Consider the following 21,940-nt stretch of genomic DNA (forward strand, 5'->3'; position numbering starts at 1 on the left):
ATCCTGTTCACGCATCATCCATTCATGCATGAGTAATAATAACCTATGATATAATACAGGATAGTATAACGGTCACATTTCTCTACTTTTAATACATTCAGTACATTTTCCTTATTATACTATACATACTTTTACTGAGGTTACATTTCCAATGCATGTGTGATATTAGTACTTTTACTTGAAGTAAAGGATCTCAATGCTGCTGTTATGGCCGCACATTAAGGCCCATGGTGTCACATGTTTAACTATCACATACAGGTGGAACGTTTGTGTCCGTGTACTGTTGGTCCTAAAGTGGACACAGACAGTTGTTATTGTAATAGATAAAACAGCTGTTCATCTTTTATTTGAACTCCACTTCATCATTATTCCTCCTAAACTTCGATCCAGTTGGTGCAACTGAACATTGTGACAGAGTCTTACGCAACACACAGTCTGCACGACGCTGCGTTGCAACAGTCTCTCAGGAAATGCAAGTGAAATGTAACGACGGTTAGAGGATTAGACAAACTGTATCTGTGTGAAATCTGTTCTTCCTCTCAAGGACAAAATAAGAACAAAGCACATTGTTTCACCCGCTGAAAACATCATTTCGCATCAAGCTCATCTCTCCCTTCAATGAACCAACACGTGTGATCAGTGTGTGACAGTGAGTTTTAGCAAATTCAACTCTAAAGTGCCGATACAGTATTCAAGGTTGATACAGTGAAAAAAAAACAGGCGAATTTGATCTCCATCAACTTAATATTTCATATGGTCCATGGTGAAGAGAAGGCATTAAAATAAACTCCTCTGAGCTGAGAGAAGATGATTTAACAGGGCAGTGACGACATGTTGAGCTTCTTAAGTGCAAATTTGATCGTCACAAATGGAAATCGACTCCCAAAAAAAATATGTTACGGTTACTTTCAACTCCCTCACCGGGCCGTCTCTGATCTTAACGGGGACATTAAGATCATAGTCAGAGTTCTCAGGCTTCAACTGAATCGCACTTCCTTCCACTAGAGTCACAGTGAAAACAGGTGATGTGGGACCTGACAGGAAGTGGGTTTAAAATCCCATGTTATGGGATAACAAATGTCAACAGTTTACAAAAAAAACATCAGATTTTACATTTTTCTGGTACAATTAAGAGATCTGCATTGAAAAGACTGATTTAATGTTCTCTCAAAGTAATGCTTGCAGAGCTCTTCAGGCTCTCGATCTTTCCACTGTTTGCGTTTGATCTTAAGTGCTCAACAGCCGACTAGAAACTACAAAGGACTGACGTAAAGTGGAGAGACAACGTGGTTATTATTAGCTCTAAAAAAATGTTGTTTGTCCGGAAGGCGGTGCCAGAAAAAAAAAATGCCACGTTGCAATCTAAATAAATGGACATCATCTCTACGGTGGCCCATTTAGGACATTCACACTCATGTGGGCAAACATGTGTATTTGTCAACTGAAGGAATCATTTCTGTGAATTGACTTACATCAACCTGCACAGCTGCGTTCATCTCATCCACATAGAGTTCAAACGATGAGTTGACTGATCGATCAGTTAAATTAATCCGTGATTTTTAAGCCCAAAAAAAAAGACACTTTCACGGGTTCCAGCTTCTCAAATGTGAGAATGTTCTGCTCTTCTTTGTCATGAATTATTGTCATATTAACATCTTTGGGTTTTGGACTTTTGGTCGTCATAGGCTAGGAAATTAAAACGTTTTTAAATTTTATGAATCATTTTAACATTAGCATGATGGACAATTTAGCACATTTACATGCTACTATTAGAAGGCTTCATGTTAGCATCTACACATGCTAACACTTAGCAAGTCAGCATGCCAATATTTGGCATTTCTATTTATAAACTTAAGTGTTTGGACCTCAGTTGGCCTCCAGATGAAACATCAGAGGATCACCATCGTGTGGAGAACATCAACGTCTTTGCAAAGTTTCATGGTAATCCATCCAACGTGTGCGGAGACATTTGAGAGATAAGTGGACGACTGATTATCAGGGCTACAAACAATAACTTCACTTCTCATATTTGAGGGTTGAAGGCCAGTAAAATGTTGTTAGTATGAATTTGATTTACACTCGGAAGGCGAAGACGACACAGAAGTGAACACAAAGGAAATGTTTCAATACACAAAGAGGTAGTCTGAAACACGTCAACATATACGAACGCTAAATTTAGTGGCACACAAAGAGTCTGAATCCGGCTGCTTTGAAATAATTGTGAGATTTTGACCATTCAAGTGTTCGATCTGTCGTTGTTTACCTGCATAAATATGTGACATCAGGAAGGTGTTGGGTTAAAAACAAGTCTTTTTTTTCAATGTAATGTCACGTCCAACCTAATTGGGTCTTTATTTAAGGCTCTGGTTTCCAGTGTTCTCCGTCAGCACCAGGAGGCCGTCCTCATCTTCGTCTCTGACGCAGCGTCTTGGCTCGCTGCTGTGTTTTGAAGTCAATAAGGCAGCCGGTGGCCTCTGAGATGGGAGTGAAGGCTCTGATGGGAGAGTTACTGATCCTGACAGCTGAAACGCTGCCCTCCTCTTCTTCATCATCATCATCATCCCGCAGATCAATGACATCTCTAAAAGTGAACAAAGATACAAGAAATCAGAGCTCGTTGAAGGAGAAAACATTCTTTAAAACTGGAACTAGCTTACTAACGGATTCACACGACACGGTTGAGGATCAGCAGAAACATTTCTACCACGTCTGTCCTCACAATGTTCACTCGGACAGACACCGTCACTGTGAGAGATTCTGGATCAAAATGTCCACAAAGACAGAAGAATATTGTCACTCAAATCATAATGTCAGTGTTTCTCAGACGTCTTTACCCCGAGTGGAGTTTGGATCCAGACGGCCCGGCCTCTGAGAACACAGAACAACAAGTCAGCACAAATGTGAATCAAACGATGAGTTCTACTGCTAATCATTTACTTTTTGAGGCTGTAAAAACATATATTTATTTGCTCAACATTGTTTCATCTGAATGTTGAGCATCAGGTGAGTCCAGTTGTTCACATCTGCTTCTTTCTGTTCACACTGTTATGGAGGAACCCGAGGAACTGAAGGTCCTTTTTGTTAGCGCACCAAACATTATACCTGTTAAACATCAGCATGTTAGCTTTCTGCTGTTAGCATTTAGCTCAAAGCTCCACTGTGTGTCAGCACAGCTTCACAGAGCTGCTGGCATGAAGTGTTGTTACATTTAAAAGACTTCTAGACTCACCTGAATCTCTGCTCTCGGTTTGCTCCAGAGCCGACAGCAGATTTCCCTTCTGGAAGGTCAGAAATATATATATAAATATTAAAAAAAGAATCCAACCTCATCAACAGATCAAATCCAAAACATAAGATTTAAATCTTGTGCACTTCTATCGGTGAATGACCGAGTGTGTGACGAGTCTTACCGGTGTAGTCTTTGATGCCTGCCGTTGGATGCAGAGCTCGGTGTGTCGGTTGTAGTCTCTCAGGGGAACAGCTTTCTGACAGACGTAACATTTCTCTTGATTCCTGAAAACATAAAACTGTGTTTAAAATACGAACAGAAAAAAAGAACCTGTGTGAAACCGCTGAGCTGTTCCTGTTAACGACAGGTGGTACCTACTTACTTGCCAGTGTTGGAGGGTTCATAAGTCACTTCAGCAGCCGCCTCTGCTCTCCTTGTTCTCTTCCTCCGAGTCTTCAAAGACACTATGAAGTGAACAGCAAGGAGTCCTTTTTAAACCAGCAACACAACAACGCTAAACTGTTACGTCCCAACCACTGTGAAAATATAACGTTGCAGCTTACAGCCGTGACTCTAGAGGCCGAACTGTGTTAAATAAAATAACGTTTCGGTCACCTTGCAAGCAGACTTTGTCGGGCCTCCTCTCCCCCACGATGGCCACCTCTCCGTCGCAGTACGCAGCGTGCCTCTCGATCTCCGTCACCGGGTACCAGCCCTGACAGATGGGACAGTCCACTTTGGCTTCAGGGTTCTGAGAGAGGGCGGCTGGCTCCACTTCAGAAGACGTGGACCTCTGAAGCCCTCGATCCGTTATCTCCTCCACATCTGGATCCCCCCCGTCCTCCTCTGTCCTCTCCTCTCTAACATGCTGTCCTCCAGCATCGCTGCAGCTCACAGGGATGCTCCCCTTCGTCTTTCTGTCCACTGCGGCTGAAAAACAGTGACGCAAACGCATGTTTCAGATTATTCCCTAACGATGATTTCTACAACTTCAGCCACCACACGACCAGGTCGGGGAAACTTGTATCAGTACAAACACAAAACTACAAATTAGGTTTTCTGTTCCATTTGTTAAGAGTTCAACATGTAAGATCCTGTTTAAACATTAAAAAATGAACAGAATATGAAATGAAATGTTTTCTTCTGTGTTGTTATTGTCCTTTCCACACAACGTGATCTTACCATCCACCTCCATCTCTTCCTCCTCCCCCTGCAGCTCCTCCCCGGCTGGAGAATCCACTTGGAGAATCATCTCGACCTCCGGCGGCTCCGGACTCTTTTTACCGTCAAACTGAAATCCACGCTGGAGAAAATGTTGTCGACATCAAAGAGGAAGAAGTGATGAAATAGTTGATATTTATGGTAGATTTATGAGATTGTTTTATCTTCTGTTGTACATCTTCTCCCGAAACATGTGTGATAGCAAAGCCACCTGCCGAGTGTGTTATTAATTATTAGTAAACACACTGATACTTAGAACTGAATTTAACGTTCTCAGACTTTCATCCACTTGTAGGACGACCTCATTAACGTCATAATCTAACCGAAGCAGTGTTTAAACTCACCTCTGCTGCTGCGTCGGGCGGCATCATCAGATCTTGCGTCTTGTCGTCATCGTTGTCACTCAGCTGGGTTTCTGTTGAGACGAACCAGAGAGAGACACACCAGCTGTTAGCAGCTGTTTAGTTTTTAAGAAAAAAAGGCCTATTGTGATTAAATTAAAGGTAATCACAGAAGAAGATGGTTTCCTCACCAGGTGAGAATTTAAAACAGCCATCTTCTGCTGTTGGTTGTCAAAAAAATAAATCCTTGCTTTCTAATATTTTAAGCTAAACAACCACATTCAGAAAACTCAAGCTGTTGATGTAGAAAAGGATCGTTGAGAAAACAAAGACATTTCACCACGATGATAAACTTCCTCCTGCACATGAAGAGAAGGTGGAGCTTCAGTACCTGGACAAACCTCACAGTCATCAGCATCCGCCTGTCCTTCTTCTCCCTCCTCCTTCTTCTTCTCTTCTCCTTCTTTGCTCTCTCTTTCCTCCTCTTCATCCTTATCGTCTTCTTCATCCTCCTCTGCCTCAGCAGACAGTGCATCAGCTGCCTCACACACTTTTTTCCTTCTCAGTCTGAGGCCACGCCTGAAAATAAATGAAGGATGGTCGTCAGTTCAGATGCCCTCTCTTGTTCAGTAGTTTTGAGTGTATCAAGTTTATTTCTGGTTTGAGACTGAAGAGCCACCTCGCTGTCTGACTTTCTGCTTCTTTGATCCTGTGTGACCACGAAGGCTAACAGAACGCTAACAAGACACATTCCTACTGTAGTAGAAGAGCAAGTGCGGTTTTTACCTTCGAGGAACGAGCTGCTGAAGGGATTCAGCAGGCGACTCAGGTGAAGGGGATTTCTAGGAGGAACACATGAATGACTCAGAATGAATTGAACTTGTTGAAACATCAGAAACAGCTTTGCTTCATAAATGTTATGCTCATTAGTGTCTTCACATCACAGCAGGGATCAGCAACGTACACTAAGACTAGAACAATAATGATAGTGTATACTAATAAGTGTTCATATCAACATAGCGTTTCTCTTCTTATCAGATGTTTGAATTTTTTGGAACCAAAAGTAACACGAGAGGGTGAGTGGAGTACAAACGAATGCTAAATACGGCATTTTTATGTGACCGAATGTTACAATTAAATGAATGAAAACGCACTGTGAAAGGGTTAAAGTTGTAAGATGAAAACACGAGAACTCCCAGACCGTGGTAAGTGACCTGTCAATCACCATGTAGCCCCGCCCTAAAGCATACTCTGCTTTATGGTCTGTTTGACTCTAAATGGACCATCATTTACTGAATGAACATCATGCTGTGTTGAAGAAGACTTGAAACTAGAGCTTGAGACCATCAACTCATGTTTACTGAGGTAATAAATCAAGAGAGAAGTAGAGTCATTTTCTCAGTGACTTCTATACAATCTGACTTATTTTTGCAAGCGGAGAAGTCGCCTCCTGCTGGTTATTAGAAAGAATACAAGTTTAAGGCTCTGCATTGGCTTCACTTTTCAGAATCAGAGGTATCCGCCTGGTCTGTGTATTATTTTATTTCGTGCATCTGGCTACGCTCAGGGCTCACTTTTCCACTACTTCTGTGAGCAAATAGTGCTTTCAACACTAATTCTATGATTTATTTATCAATTTATATCAATCTATTTCTATTCCTCTTACTATCACTTGTATCACTATCTCTCCTGTAGTGACAGGTTGAGTGGGGCGTTTTCTCACTGCTGTATTGTGAGTAAATGATCTGAATACTTCAGGCCTCAGAGGTTCACTCTGGTTCATTAAACTCTGTATATGAACATCATCTCAAATTAGATATCAGCCTATGAAGTCCATAAAGACACTAGTTATGACGGTACCTCTGGCTGCGGCAGGACGGCCTCCCCCCACTCAGCCTTCCTGAGCAGACACCTCTGAGCCTGCTTCAGACTCTTCTCATACACCTCCATGTGACCCAGGATCACCTGACATGAGGGATGAATGGACAGAGAAACAGAAGAGAAAGTAAAGAATTAGACATCATTTTACTTTACAATTTGATTGCATGTTTATTGTTTGTATTATTGAGTTAATAATATGCTTAATAAAAGAATTTCTAGACAATCTGCAAAAATAAAATGTGAATTAACGTGCGTTTCCATCCACTGGTGTCATGAGAGTATAGATAGTTAAACAGCTGTTGGAGCTTAAATCTCCTGTAGGTGAGATTAAATTATTCCAGAAGAGGATATAACAAGATGAGGTCATTAAAGAGCTCCGGTCAGAGCTCAAACGATGGAAAACATGATGGAAATATGACTATGATTTGTGACTGTTTCATGTATGAAGGTTACGTTCTCGTCAAAGCACACAGATCTGACGTTTAAGTGAAGATCATTGGAGCTGTTAAGAGTGTCAAAGCCAGCAGCGCCATCATGAATGAGATGAAAGGGATTATGAGGAGCCTCGTACCTCTCATATCATCTGCTCAAATACAGGTGACCTCAGTCTGAGCACTTTCATTGACCATCACAGCAGAAATCATCGCATTTGAGAAGAAGCGATATGAGGCGATTACCCAGAAATCTTTTATTTATAACAAGATGAAACAGATCTTCACCTGTGTGTATTCGTCCGGGTCCACCCCTCGAGGACAGAAGGGAACCCCCCAGTAGTAGTGCACCGTCGGCCCGCCTGCAGGCGCCCCGCTGACCGCTCCCTGGCTGCTGATTGGCTGTGGTCCTCTCTCTGCGGTGGAAGGCTGCTGTCTGCTGGTGGATGTGGAGGCGGAGGTAGAAGGTCTCATTGTGGAAACATACAGAGAATTACAGTGAGCAAAGAGATGTCCTTCAACTCTTTGATGAGACAAGTCAGACTCACTGTTTGAGGCAGTTAACTTGACACAGAGACTCTGATCTCGTGGTGTTGTCGGTGTTTTCTCTACCTGCAGTTCATCCCCGGAGAAGCTGCCGTCACGTGGTTCAAGGATGCATCCTCACCGTCTGCCCGATGAACAGGTCTCTCCTCTGGGAAGACCGGGCTGGGTGAGCCCACCGGCTGCAGCGGATGAGAGGGAGGAACAGTGAAGACAGACAAACGCTCTGTTATTCCTGATAGAAATCATACTTCTAATGCTGACACAGTGAATTAACTAGACGTGTAACTGATGACACAAAGTGGATATGTGGGAAAATACTGGAGGTCATCAACAGCGAGGAAGCCTCTGTACCGTGACGTCGTCGTCAGACCAGAGTAGCGTCATATCGCTGGTCAGCTCCGTCTCGGCCGAGCAGTCTTTGGATGTTTCCTTGAGCTCCTCCTCCACATCATCTAAAACCAGAAAACATCAGCAGAACCACTGACCAACAGGTTCTACTCACACTATTGCTCACATTGTTAGTGAAGATTAAGGACAAGAGACTTCCAGAGAGCAGTGTGTGTGTGATGTTTCACTGTACCCGACGTAGACGACTTAGTAAACCCGGCGTCTTGATTGTGATCAGTCTTGCTGTCCTGAATTCAAAAAGCAGGAAAAACAGTTAAAAATGAGCAGTAAGTTACAAAATCTGTCAGGATGCTATGAGTGAAACTGCCATTTCTACTGCCATCATGCTGAAAATGAGGTAAGAAGACTTTTCATCCTTGCGGCGGTTAAATTCATTACAGTATAATAAACATGTTGCAGAACAGCGTTGCTTTAAAAAATACACTTATTACTCTCAAATAACGATATCACACTCAAAGATCCAGTCGTTTCAGACGTTCCCGACTATCAGAGAAGCCCTTTTGTTTGACACCTGGACTCACCTGCCTCAGACTCTGAGCCGGAGCCTCGGTGGTGGTTAAATTCCCGTCACTGTCTGAACCCATGAGCTCAGCAGCTGAAGGGCTCGCGGCGTGTTTCTGCTCAACCAGTTTAATCTTTCGTCGTCTTCCGATCCTGCCGAACACTGGGCTTGTATATCCTCCTCCGACAGTCTCGGAGAACACAGGACTTCTGCAGGTTGCTGGTTTTTCAGGGGGAGGGAGGTTCTTGGGAAGGCCGGGGCTTTTGAGGAATACTGGACTCTTAAGCAGACCGGGCGTGGACTTCACAGAGGAGGTCGAGCTCTCCTGAGAACTGAACATGAACCCTGAGTTACAGACACCGTCTTGGGGTTTGCAGGCACTTGGAGACGTCTCGTGCTGAGCATTCCTGCCAAATACTGGACTTTTGAAATACTCGGGACTCGGATCCGTCTCTACATCATCTCCCTGATCAGCCTCTAAGGAGACAGGACTCTCGGACAAAGTGAGGTTGTTGGAGCGTTTGGGGCTTTTGGGAAACGTGGGACTGCTGGCTTGAGCGGGCTGAGACTTTCGAGGCGAGGCCCAACTGTCCCGAGAGGAGCAGAACACGAACCCTGAGGTTCTGCAGGTCTCCAGGAGGTCCTGGCTCAGCCGGGGGACGTGAACCTTGGCTCTGCAGTCAGCGGAGGGGAAGACGGGGGATTTAAGAAGCTGACAGTCGTCGATCTGGGTCGAGTCACAGCTCTGGTTTATTGTTGAGAGAAGACAAAAACAAACATCATTTATTTAGAGTTGTGTTTGTACTCAGCTGATGACTGACAGTCCAATATTCTCTCTCTTTTAGTTCTGTAAAAATCACATTGGGCTTTTGGAAACTGTGACCAGCAGCCTTTTCTAGACTAAATAATGAATTGAATCAGACGAATCAAAAGGAAAGAGAAGACAGAAACCTGCGGTGAGTCCAGAGGCACTGAGAGACCCTCTGAGCTGCAGGGTGAAGCCTGAGAGGAGATCTTCTGAGCCTGCGACAAGTCCGGCATCTCCAGCAGAGGACTTCCTTCTTTCCTTTTCCGCTTTCTCAGCCTGTTATTACTTTCATCTCCTGTTCCTTTTGCTCCTGGGAATACAGTACAGCACGTGTTCACACTCATGGGCACTTCAGCAGCAGCTGGTCTGATTTAACGCTAACATTATTATTTTTGATTTATTCTTCCCTTTCTGTCTCGTCAGTGTTGGTGCAGGAGGACACTAGAAGTTGCAGGGTATTGAACAACAACAGTGACTCACCTGGGTTCAGGTCGGCCTCTGGTGTGCAGACGTCCTCTGCTGCTCCCTGATTGACGGCCGACGTCTTCTTCCCATTTGCATACCAGAGTTTCCTGGGAGAGAAGATCCTGAGTGAAGCTTCAGCATCGGTAGGCAGCCTCCGACTTTGGGCCGGTTGAGTCTGATTGAACATCTACGAGACACAAAAAAACACGGATATTTAGAAACCGGTCGGTCATCTACACTAGGTGACTGTGAGCGTGCAACAAAAAGAAGTGGTTGTACATTTACTGCAGTATGCAATCGGTTCTGTATCCTCCAAAAATGACCGTACAACTTTAACAACTCACGCTCTCTTGAATGGCTTTCATCATGGCCTCGTCCTCTTGCTGGACTCTGAGCGCAGTGACGCTGGCTTCCTGTTCGCTCAGACGCAGAGCCATGTCCATCATCTCCTCCTCGGTCATCTCTGAGAACAACGGGGACAAGGTTACTATGTCAGAAAGTCAGCGTTGTATATATTACAGACATCGGCTTTAAATGTGACGAACACAGTGACTTAGTTAGGGTAGATTAAGCTTTGGATGGCTACGTTTAGACTGTACTTTAGTCAATAAACGACGCTTTTGATGGCGTCAATAAATCAGCATCTCAAAACGAGGTACAGTAACTTCAATCGAGAATGTTATCACACAATAACGTCACGTTTTTATTGAACATAGTACTGGTTGTGGTATTCTCTTCATACTGGTATTTTTCTGAATGATTTCTAGTTAAATGAAATGAAAGCTCTGTTATGTACCTTTGGATTTGTTCTCCGTCTCTCTTTTCCGTTTTTCTCTCGATGCCGATGACAGAAGTGATGATGAGAGCTCGTCCTGGAAGAACAAACAAACTAAGGTGTTGTTGTTTTTTTTGAGCCTGTACTTCTGGAGTTCAACATATAAACCTGTATTTATCTAGCTCATCTTAACATTTTCTTTACATTGTCGTCTCCGTCGTCGAGAGCTTCGTCCTCCTGCGTGTTTTCGTCAACCTGTTGGCTTCCGGAGGGAACGTCGCTGACATCCTGGAGTAGTTGCTTCCTCAGAGCCATTCTGGTCTGCTCCTGAGAAACTATGACACACAAATAAATAAAGCTTCAACAGTTACATCTCGAAAACCACATAATCCAGCTCCACTCAAATTCCTGCTGGTTTCTTCTTTCTTGCCAGAATCTAAGGTGAGGGAAGAATTCACATGCAGCTCACCCGTCTACTTTCTGCTGGATTTGTGACGTATTGGCCAATTCATGGCTGTAAACCAGCCTCTTCAGTTTGAAAAAGAAGAAACACAAATCTCTCTTATGAGCCGTTTCAGTTCGTCCACACATTCATAGATTCAACCAGCGTCTTGAACCAACCACTCAGGCCTTTAAGGTTAAAGTTACTACATTTCAACATTTCAACATGAGTGGCAGTTAAGCTAAAGTATGCAGTGTTTATATTCTCAATAAACATTACCTGTATCCATTTTGGGGCATAATACACTTGACGGCGTGTATGAGTGAAATTAAATGAAGACATCATCTGCAGCTCTTTCTAACATTATAACATAATTGTTATTGTTGTGTTATTCTCATTGTTATACACAACTCCTGCATGAGGTTTTGTAAAAAGGTGGAGTGTGTGTTGGTTGGTCTACTCGTTTGTAATACTGGTATTACTCCTCCTCATCCCCCTCTTCCATGTTACTACACAACGGTTTCAAAATAACCAATAATAACAGCGCACCCTCCTCGCGCACTCTCAGCAGCAGTTATCACCTGATGATGAAGACTGTCCTCTTCTACCTCTCATCTGTCCGGCTGGTCGGTGTGACGTGATGGCACGAGCGTTGACCCCAAACTAACTAGCCTGCGTGTTGAAGTTGAAACAAAAGAGCTGAGTGAGAAGCAGGAAATCGTCAGTTAAAGTTAGCTTCCATAGCGCGAGAACATCGGTTGACAGGGAAACAAATTGACTAAACGGGACCCTAAAAACATCAAATACAATTCATTTTCTCGATGTTGTGTTTAATTTACCGTATAGTTAAAACAAAGTCGCTGTTCATGTGTGTTATTTTTGTTCCACGGCTACTTAAAATAACGATAAACCAAACAGTATTCAGTATAGAAAGACTCACATCAAGAGTTTTCCTCACTTTCGCGGCGCCATGTTTGTTTGAGTCACGTGACTACTACGTCAGGCGCGACCTTCACGCTGCCTTCAGCCAGAGCCGTATAAAGTCGCGTCAACGGAAGTTTAACATACTTGATTTTCAAGTGGCGGGCAATTTGCGTGCATAGTTATTGGTAGAAACGATGCAAACATAGAGGCAGAATTGCGACATGCATATTTAAATTATTACATATTGTGTTTTTTTTAAGTATAATTAGCTAATATTTGAGGATTAGTAAGATTAGGGAAGGATTGGAGAAGTTTTCAAGAACAAACTAAGACAAACAGACAGACTTTTGGTGCCTGATGATGTCTGCCTGTTACACTTACTAATCCTCAAATATGAGCACATTTTACTTTTAAAAACACAGATTATTTCTCTCTGTTTCTACAGATTTCTATGGAAGCCCATTTCTGCCAGTATCTACACGTGCAAATTGCCCACCAAGTACTTCCTGGAACCCTCTGAAGTCTACGTGAATCATGTGACAATAAAGCAATGATTCTTAACCATGAACGCCACCTAGAGGGCCGCAAAAAAACTTTCAGTTTTGCAGCTGTGGGCCGCGGGACCGCATAGGTTATCAATTGAAGACACCAGAGATATTACTGTTCTCCATGAGACGCTCAGTTACAATATAGCTTCCCACCACCTGGTGGCGGTAATGCGTCAGTCAGTTGTTTAACAAGCTACAATAAGCAGAAGAAGACACTCAGCTAGCCGCTAGCCCAGGCATGGGCAAACTACGGCCGTTGGGCTTTTTAATCCGGCCCGTCAAATATTGGTACAAAATTGTCCAAACTATAATAAAGACTAGAGCTGAGCAGTATACCGGTTTTAATTTCCCGTATGATATGAATTCTTCACACACCATTATACCGGTGCATAGCCAAAACAACTGCTGTCTGCTTTCAACAGGCAGCTAAATGTATTCTTTGCTGCTAATGCACAGCGGTCAGCGCTAGTTGTCTTATATGTATTGAGAGGGAACCCTAGTCATGGTCATAACTTTATAACACAACAATTAACAACCCACAACTAATGCTCTTTAACAGAGAAAAACACAACAGCACACAACAGTCTGTGACACACAAACAATTTGTAACACTAATTTTAACCACTAGAGGGCAGCAGTGTTAAATCATTTAATGAATCATAAACATTACACGATTTAACCACTAGAGGGCAGCAGTGTTACATCATTTAATGAGTAATAAACATTACACGATTTAACCACTAGAGGGCAGCAGTGTTACATCATTTAATGAGTAATAAGCATTACACGATTTAACCACTAGAGGGCAGCAGTGTTAAATAATTTAATGAATCATAAACATTACACGATTTAACCACTAGAGGGCAGCAGTGTTAAATCATTTAATGAATCATAAACATTACACGATTTAACCACTAGAGGGCAGCAGTGTTACATCATTTAATGAATCATAAACATTACACAATTTAACCACTAGAGGGCAGCAGTGTTAAATCATTTAATGAATCATAAACATTACATGATTTAACCACTAGAGGGCAGCAGTGTTACATCATTTAATGAATCATAAACATTACACAATTTAACCACTACACTGTAGTGGTAGAAAAAATGAAGACGACAGTGGTGCCATACCCCCCCCCCCCCCAAAGTCTAAATGTGTGCGCAAGTACAATCCTGACTTTCTTAACACTTTCAGTGTGTGGAATGTGGGCTAATGCTGTCAAACGAAGCACTGAAGCCTTCAAAAATAAAGCGACACCTAGCGACGAAACATCCAACGCTCGTGGGAAAGCCTGTTGGGCTTCTTGTTGTGTATGCAGGTTTATATACACATGATAAATAAATGTCTTTGTGATCATCACATTGTATCATCTCATTTATTTGACAAGGGTTTTTCCTGTTCATCTCCGCGAGGACGCCGGCGTCCTCGATCCCCTCGCCTTCCGTTCCGTTCCTACGGCTTGCTTGCGCAAAACGTCACAAAACATGGCCGTGTTTGGTATCCCAGCATGCCCAAAACCCTCATATTTGCAAAGAAATCATCGATTTTCTTTCATTTCTCATGGAGTTTTCACAAAAGGAGCCCAAACACACACACTGTCCAAAGTCGCCATAACCGCTGCAAGTCGGATCTTGCAGCATTTCGATGGAAAAAGACACATTACAGACCCAACAATGTGCTAGCGGATGTTACCATGGAGCTAGTAGCTTCAGAAAACGCTAGTACTTAAAGTACAAACCTTATCTTCCTCTTCTATAAGCCGTCAACCAACGTATAACCTTGCGTAACTGAGCTACCCTCATACTCGATCGTGCACTCAGTTGCAGCCATTACGCACAGTAAGTCCGTTACTTATATACCACGTATTCGACCATATATATATATAGTTTTTGAAATTTGCAAATGCTAAAAATAAAAGGAAGATAATATAATATCAAAATATAAAGGGAGAAACACCTTCAGTGTGTCAGAATATCATTTGGTTACCATGTGTCCATTTGGGTCTCCAAATATCCTTTTAGAGCTCCTCCTGGATCTCTTCATGGAAGAAACACTGTAGAATCGTCATACTTTGTCCAATCTTCTTCAAATTTGAGGCAGTTGTTCACTGATAGTGTAGTTACAGCCCTAACCCTACCTGTACAGATACAGCCACAGGCAGTTATTTATACTGAAAGATACTTTTTTATTTTATGCGGACAAAAATCTTCAATTTTTACTGACTCCAAAGGCCCACTGCTCTGTTTCTATATGACCTACAGGTTTTCTGACACTTTTGATGCATATAGTCACAGTGGTTCAGAAGCTACAGCCATTTTAATTTGGGTATGTCATTTTAGGCGGTTTTGCTCCAAAATAGGGGTGGAGTTGAACAGGTAACAATATAGTTATTGAATACAAATCAAACCAAGAGTGAGATCAATTAGTTAAACTAATAGTGTTAATATTTGAATGGGCCCCGGGACACTTTGTACTTGAAAAGTTGGGCCCCGAGGTCAAAAAGGTTAAGAACCCCTGCAATAAAGCATGTTGAACTTCCATTGACGCGACTCTCTCTTTTTACGGCTCTATGTTTACCCGTTTGGCTGCCTGAAAGCGCCGCATGCGCAGTAGGACGCCGCTGGCTTTTGAGTTGAAATTATGGCCGACGCGATGCAGACAGAGGATTTTCCTTATTTACCTTCGGGGCCGGCGGAAGGTATGACCCGTTTCCACACGCATGCATTAAAATAAGATTGCGTGTCAGTGCAAGTCACAGTCGCGGTTAAAATACCAGTGTTGCTGTTAGCTTAACGCGAGCTAACGTTAGCCGTCCCGGGCGGCAATGCAGGCTGAGCGGAGCGTGTTTGCTAAGCTAAGCTAACGGTAGCCGTTTCAGCTCCAAGGTCGATTAGAGCATATCTGCATCCGATGTTGCTTCAGACTGCTCGTGAAGTAATAACCCTGCACGTGCACCAGCGGAGACTGAAGGAGGCATCCTTAAATTTGGGTCAATAGCGGGTCATTGACAGACGTTCATTTTTGTTTAGGCCATGTGCGGTTAGCTATAATCCTCAGGTCTTAAACAATGTCAACGGAGATGTAAACATCTGTCTATGTGGTGAAGACACTGTGTCCATACAGAAGTTTGTCACGTGTGTTTTTTATTAATATTGTATTTCTGACATTAAGCACATTTGATTTATACAGCGCATTTAAAAAGCAGCTGTTCACCAAAGCTTTGCAGAGAAATTAAAAATGCAATTTATTTAAGAGATGTGATGGAGAAGTGCGTCACTGATGTAGTAGCCTGTGTGATAACTTTGTACCTCTCCCTCTAATGCACCATGAGCGTTGTTGTACTTCTACCTGAACTGCCTCCTGTGTTCATATTGATATCTGATTCTTTACATACTGTTCATACTGCTCACACAGGATCTTGGCACACATCCCCTTTACTGTTTATTCTATATTTTGTTCTGCACTTTGCAGCTTTTTGCACTCCTGGTTATAGATGCCAAACTGCTTTTCGTTGTCTCTGTACTCTGTGCAAAGACAATATTAAATTAATCTAATCTAATAGACAAACACCTTTTGTCTGAGTGACAAAATGCCTTTAACAGACGGATGAAGCCGGTGATGTATTCCACATCTGAATTAAATACATCTCATCCAAACCAACTCGGTCAGTGGAAGTGCTCCTTAAATGTCGCATCCAACCAAGTTTTAATCCCCTGATTTAATACTTGGATTAATCATATCTGTCCAGTATATTTGCCGTTGTTTTTGTCCCGTCTTTGCATCGAGGTGAATACTTTGTTTGAGCAAAGAGCAAAGACTCAAACTCAGAATTAGGACCAAAACGTGCGTCTGTCTGTCTGGTGTTTACAGATCTGTGCACAGGCGTTTGCCATTGACTTGCATGTACTGTTAACATGTGCACAAGGTGAGCATCTTATATTTAAGCAATAACTACTACTTTATAAAAAGAAAGAAATAACTCTTAATACAGAGGATTTTGATGCCACTGGAGGTGGACACCACAGAGCTGTCTTGATAAATAAAAAGCATCATGAGCAAAATTGTTGTTTGAACTTTTGCCACAGATGTTTTTTGGTTTTACGTTGTGTGTTTATAATTACATTATATCCCAGGAGATGTGACCTGATTTTGAAATCTCCTGTTTCTCTCTGTCTCCCCCCTGCAGTAAATAAGATGATAAAGGAGCACGGCGACCTGTTTTCTGACTCCCAGTGTAAAGTCTGCAGCGCTGTTCTCATTTCAGAGTCTCAGAAGTTGACTCATTATCAGGTCAGTGAGCCCACAGTCTGCTGCTGCGCTTTCAGCTGACTTTACCTATTTTTAACGGTATGATTATTAGCCGTCCTGAGTGTTTGTTGTCCACTTTGTGATGAAACGTTTGTGCTCGTCGTGTCTTTTCAGAGCAAGAAACACGGCAACAAAGTGCGCCGTTATCTTTCCATGCAGAACGAGAAGGAGCCGGAGCTCAAGAAGTTCAAGTCGTCATCGTCTGACAGTGTGAGTGAAAAGAGCTCAGTTCAACAGCTCAAATCCCCCAAAACAACAGAAACCATTAAATGTATTAAATGTACATCACTGTGAAGATAAACAGGTGTAGCCGTTAATTGCATCTCTTAATTGATGCCATTTTAAAGCTTCGAAAAAACACCTTTTATCCTCCAGATGAAGCCTTTGTGTGGACCTTTGTTCACACAACAGATGTGCAAACAAATCGTCCTTTTTTCCCCCCACCGGGACAAGTGATGCCTCTTGTATCCAGAAATGATGTGTGTGTGTGTGTGTGTGTGTGTGTGTGTGTGTGTGTGTGTGTGTGTGTGTGTGTGTGTGTGTGTGTGTGTGTGTGTGTGTGTGTGTGTGTGTGTGTGTGTGTGTGTGTGTGTGTGTGTGTGTGTGTGTGTGTGTGTGTGTGTGTGTGTGTGTGTGTAGGACTGTAACAACGGAGATACCGACCGGTCGAAGGTGTGTCATGTTTGTAACATGACCTTCTCCTCTATTGTGATGGCCGAGTCTCACTACCAGGGAAAAGTTCACGCCAAGAACCTGCGGCTGAAATCCGTCGGCCCCCAGGCCCCAGGTATGGACGTGCTTTTGTATGATTTTATTCATAACCTGCGGCTCTGTTACCTTCCATTTTCTTTTCCCCCCCGATTCTGCGTATAGTTTTTTATCTGGTTCCCTATAAGTATGATTGACATTGTAAGTGTTGCTTACTGTCTTTTTATTGCATCTCCTCTGCAGCAGTAGCCTCCCAAACGCCACTGACGGTCCTGCCGAAGAAGAAACCTGCAGACGATTCGAGCGGCGTGCCGGCGACGGGCGGCGACAGCAACAGCGACCCGGACCGCTTCTGCTCCATCTGCCAGGCCTCCTTCAACAACCCGCTCATGGCCCAGCAGCACTACGTGGGCAAGAAGCACAGGAAACAGATGACCAAGCAGAAACTGATGGAGACATACGGCCCCTCCACTGCACCAGGTCAGACCACAGACCCCGTCTGAGGATAAATCATTCATTAAGTCTTTCTTTTTACTGTGTGGACACGAAAACACCCCTCTCTCCTTTCCTGTGTGCCTCCAGCTTCCACACTGAAGGGCTACCCGTGCACCGTCTGCAGCATCGAACTGAACTCTGTGGAGCAGTACCAGTCTCATATTAGTGGCGCCAAACATAAGAACCAGTAAGTACACACTTTTTATTTCTCCCTGATAATCACATTTCCGTCAGTACTCCACGTGTACACAGGTATTTTTTTTTAAGCTAGCTTTTTCTCTGCGTTTTGGCCTTTCGTCTCCGTGCAAAACTTTGTGCCGGCTCTAACCTTGCAAACAGGACTTTTTACACAACATCTTTTTTTTCTTGTTTTTTTTGCACGATTGGCCAACATGACGTTGGGGTTATATCGCTTCCTGTTGGTTTTTCATGAGCTTAAAAACACTTCAATTGCGCTCTTTCATTTCTATCTGGACAGATGTTTATTTATAATCTGTCTGCTTGTGGATTTCTGATTTCTGTTTTGTTTTGAACTAACCAATCAGTCTTGTTGAAAAAAAGAAAAACGCTCCTCTGACAAAACAATCTTAAAATGTGTCTTTTGATGTAGAGTGAAGAAGTCCGGCCTGAACACTGCAGAGAACCAAGACGCAGCAGAACAGTCGTACGAGGGCGACGTGCAGTACGCTGCCGAAAATAAAGAGTACGCTGCCGAAAATAACGAGTACGCTGCCGAAAATAACGAGTACGCTGCCGAAAATAACGAGTACGCTGCCGAAAATAACGAGTACGCTGCCGAAAATAACGAGTACGCTGCCGAAAATAACGAGTACGCTGCCGAAAATAACGAGTACGCTCCAGAGGACACGGAGTACTCGGAGGAGAACCAGTTTACTTGAGGCTGGGCTGGAAGAGACTGCAGAGGATTCAGTCAGGACTTGGAATGACACAAAAACAACCAGCCCCCTTTAACACACTAACATCAACCTCCTGCCAGAGTCTCTTCTCAGTCACCTGGACCCTCAAATACCCCAACGTGGTATTTTATCATTTTGAGTACTCAACTGAAACGCTTCAAGTCTTCTCCTCTAAAAAAAGGACCCAAACGCACTGAACGCGTCCATTGATGCTCCTGTGACGTATTGCAGATTTGAAATGTCAACCGCACAGAACCAGCAGTATTTTAAGAAATGGTTGCTATTTAGACATTTCTGTACATAACAGATACCCTTTAACACCTTTATCTTTTAACATATTGATACATAAATGAAAGTTTAACTAGATGATGGCAAATTGATTTTTCCTTATCGCCCTGTTCGAGTGTTTGGGACTGTTGTACAGTGGTGTTAGTGGGAAGCTGAGCACACTAACCCAACAACGTTTTATTTTAGTCAGACATCAAGTTACAGATGAAATTTATGTTAGCGACAGCTGCTGCGACTACGTTTGTCATTTTAACCAGTGAAGGCAACAGTATTGTTATTATTAATACTTCATTTCTTTTAATAAGAGAACGTCCTCTTGGGGAAAATCCTTTTCTTCCTTTTAGCTCTCCAAGCAGGCGTTCCAGCTGCAGAACAAAAACAGATGTTTCCTCATGCGATGCTCCAAAATCTAAACCAAACGCGTGAGTCGGATGCTTTCAGTGCGTTTGGGCCGCGATGAAACGACCCTCTGATGTGGATTTGATATTTGGTATCTCCGGTACTTGTCTTTACCTAAATGTTGATTAGATAAGTATAAGACTTATTAATGTTACTGTTCACAAGCTACTTCAGCCGAATACTCAAGGCCCCGATTAATAGCATCATAAACTGTTCATAAACTTAAATGATCGATTTTAATTTGAACGAGAATGTGACAGCTTGAAATTGATGAGATGTGATCAGCTGACTCATTTAACGAGAAGATGTCTCACTCTGTTGGAGTTCTGAAGAAAGGATCGGATCGGCCATTATTTAGCCAGTACTGATCTATTATCGGGACATTATTATATACATCAATGAAGTAACAGGAGGAGAGTTTAAAGTTTGGAGACAGCAGGGTATCGTAATCGTTCCCCCCCCCCCCCCCCCCCCCACTAATATCTAACTAATAGTAACATCTACCAGATCAGAGCAAAGCTGCTTCCTGTCTCTAGATCTTCTCCTCGCCTCGATATAGTTGGTTTGCATCTCCAGTGAATATATTTATTGAAACGTCTCCTCTTCCTCTGCTTTCTGCAAGTTTGAGTATTTCTGAACCCGGCGTTGAAGACGATGGCGAAGCGGTGAAATCGAACTTTTGCACGACCAGACGAGTCACTGCAGCCAGTTTTGACATCACTGTCCAGACAGATGGAAGGAGAGCTCTCTGTCCAGATACTGGATATGGTTTGTAAAAACTGAAATTATGAGTTGAATTTTATGAGAACATTTTTTCTTTTATCGATTGTTTTGATATTTCTTTTTGTTAAATTCAAAGCCAGAATATCTCCAGAACTTTTCCATGGAAATGTTACTTGTTCAGAGTAACTTATTGAGTACCAGGTCGTGAATTCACTAGATTTCCTTTAAATGTTTAGTCTGGACAGAGCTGATGTTTCTCTTCAGGTGGCCCAGGATTCTACATTTACTTCTTCTTGTTTTTACTGTAAACAAACGAGCCAATTTGACTAAGATTCATTTAATCGTGCGTTCCTGTGAGACATTACATATACATATCTTCTGTCGGTTGCATAAAGGACTGCTGCTAAAAGGCTTATTGTGATCTCAGAGAGCCTAAATTAGATCCTCTTCTGCTTGTAAACGTACCAGAATCTGTCAACAACAACAACAACAAGCATTTTGTAGAGATTGATGTCATTTTATAAAGTTTCAGGAGTCTGGACAGTGTTGATAACTAAAATGGAGAGATGAGAGGGATTACGATGATTTCTAATGCAGCGGATCTGTAACAGCTGTGAGCTTTTTTTTGTACCGTTGAGTTTTGGTTTACTGAAAGATTTTGAAGTACTTTTCTTCTGAGTTCTGGGCTTTGTAACCTCTAGAAGAGACCGATAGATGCTTTCTGAGCTCTGTAATAATTACTGTCAATAGCAGAGATTTTCAACAGTGATGTCAAATTAGAAAGTGATGTCAATATTATGTTGTTTTTTTAGTCCATTTGTCCTCGTACAAGACGATCGGTTGAATATTTCAGGATTGAATGTTCTTCCACCATGTTTTAGTTTTTCAAAGAGGGCTCATACATACTGTATAGTTCATGGTGTATAGAAGACAAATGGCCTTTTTTTGTTTTCACCCTCAGCCTTTGTGTGTTTGGCGTTTTGTGATTTAAGATTTATTTTCAATATGTTGTGTATAACTGAGGGGGGTAAAAAGCAGCAAAGATGTGCATAAAGTGCAGAAATGTTTTAAGAGAGTTTGTTTGATTGTTTGCCTTCAACACACACACACACACGGCTCTGCTCTTTTATCAGTTTCTACATCCTCAATTCCTTTCCTCGCCTCCTCTCCTCTTAGTCCAACCAACCTAAGAAGCGAGCGGAGGAGGCGAGGAAGAGACACGAGGAGGCAACATACATTTAACAAAATGAGACGTCCTTGCTTTGGAGCGGTCGTTAATTAAAAATGACGTGTAGCACAGCTGCATCATCTGTCTTTTATGATCTCTGTCAGATGAGCATGACAACATATATATTCAATTTTAAATCCAATCACAACGTGGCATAATGTGACAAGCCTCTGATATACGTCTCGGGACGAGGATACACCTGTGCATCCTCGCTCATAGCCGCTCGGTTAAGCCTCCTCTCTCCTCAAGATGCGTTTCAGGAATTGTGACATCCTTCCACATGACGCATTGAGATCGATTTCTGAGTCTCAGGCAGGACGACGGAGGCACAAATGAGAAGAGTGCGTAG

General features: G+C 42.7%; 2 protein-coding genes across 14 annotated transcripts; one reads left to right on the forward strand and one right to left on the reverse strand.

The window, feature by feature from the left end:
- Positions 1-72: 72 nt before the first annotated feature.
- On the reverse strand, positions 73-12,033 carry uimc1 (ubiquitin interaction motif containing 1). 10 transcript variants are annotated; one of them, XM_076101495.1, is made up of 23 exons: positions 11,990-12,033; positions 11,631-11,721; positions 10,812-10,942; positions 10,629-10,704; positions 10,177-10,295; positions 9,848-10,019; positions 9,511-9,677; positions 8,579-9,304; positions 8,230-8,284; positions 8,001-8,101; positions 7,716-7,828; positions 7,392-7,572; positions 6,652-6,756; positions 5,578-5,633; positions 5,183-5,370; positions 4,795-4,865; positions 4,412-4,532; positions 3,845-4,159; positions 3,612-3,693; positions 3,411-3,513; positions 3,230-3,278; positions 2,835-2,868; positions 73-2,581 (listed from the first exon to the last, which is right to left on the reverse strand). In XM_076101495.1, exons 2-23 carry the CDS (start codon positions 11,662-11,664, stop codon positions 2,404-2,406), a joined length of 3,177 nt encoding a protein of 1,058 aa, XP_075957610.1. In that variant the 5' UTR covers positions 11,665-11,721; positions 11,990-12,033; the 3' UTR covers positions 73-2,403. The 10 variants fall into 10 exon arrangements, 8 of the variants coding, with proteins under 8 accessions (XP_075957610.1, XP_075957613.1, XP_075957612.1 ...); XM_076101498.1 differs by lacking the exon at positions 2,835-2,868 and adding an exon at positions 11,077-11,135 and having other exon boundaries at positions 11,990-12,032; XR_012956263.1 differs by having other exon boundaries at positions 2,467-2,581; positions 2,835-3,102.
- A 3,080-nt stretch (positions 12,034-15,113) lies between these two features.
- znf346 (zinc finger protein 346) lies at positions 15,114-21,438 on the forward strand. 4 transcript variants are annotated; one of them, XM_076102030.1, is made up of 8 exons: positions 15,114-15,223; positions 16,712-16,815; positions 16,948-17,043; positions 17,473-17,620; positions 17,785-18,021; positions 18,124-18,223; positions 18,647-18,739; positions 20,263-21,438. In XM_076102030.1, the coding sequence occupies exons 1-8, from the start codon at positions 15,166-15,168 to the stop codon at positions 20,414-20,416; spliced, it is 990 nt and encodes a 329-aa protein (XP_075958145.1). In that variant the 5' UTR covers positions 15,114-15,165; the 3' UTR covers positions 20,417-21,438. The 4 variants fall into 4 exon arrangements, with proteins under 4 accessions (XP_075958145.1, XP_075958146.1, XP_075958142.1 ...); XM_076102031.1 differs by lacking the exon at positions 18,647-18,739; XM_076102027.1 differs by having other exon boundaries at positions 18,647-20,462.
- The last annotated feature ends 502 nt before the right edge of the window (positions 21,439-21,940 follow it).

The sequence above is a fragment of the Anarhichas minor genome, unplaced genomic scaffold (assembly GCF_050575085.1).
Source record: "Anarhichas minor isolate MPS153535 unplaced genomic scaffold, ASM5057508v1 ptg000027l, whole genome shotgun sequence".
In the NCBI taxonomy this organism is placed as follows: domain Eukaryota; kingdom Metazoa; phylum Chordata; class Actinopteri; order Perciformes; family Anarhichadidae; genus Anarhichas; species Anarhichas minor.

Coding starts and splice junctions, on each gene's coding strand:
- uimc1 (XM_076101494.1), bottom strand. CDS start 11,664: ATGAGAGGTAGAAGAGGACAGTCTTCATCATCAG. Junction 8,285..8,578: donor CGGCTCAGAGTCTGAGGCAG/GTGAGTCCAGGT, acceptor TTTTGAATTCAG/GACAGCAAGACTGATCACAA. Junction 3,694..3,844: donor CGACAAAGTCTGCTTGCAAG/GTGACCGAAACG, acceptor TTCACTTCATAG/TGTCTTTGAAGACTCGGAGG.
- znf346 (XM_076102027.1), top strand. CDS start 15,166: ATGGCCGACGCGATGCAGACAGAGGATTTTCCTTATTTACCTTCGGGG. Junction 18,022..18,123: donor CGGCCCCTCCACTGCACCAG/GTCAGACCACAG, acceptor GTGTGCCTCCAG/CTTCCACACTGAAGGGCTAC. Junction 18,224..18,646: donor GGCGCCAAACATAAGAACCA/GTAAGTACACAC, acceptor CTTTTGATGTAG/AGTGAAGAAGTCCGGCCTGA.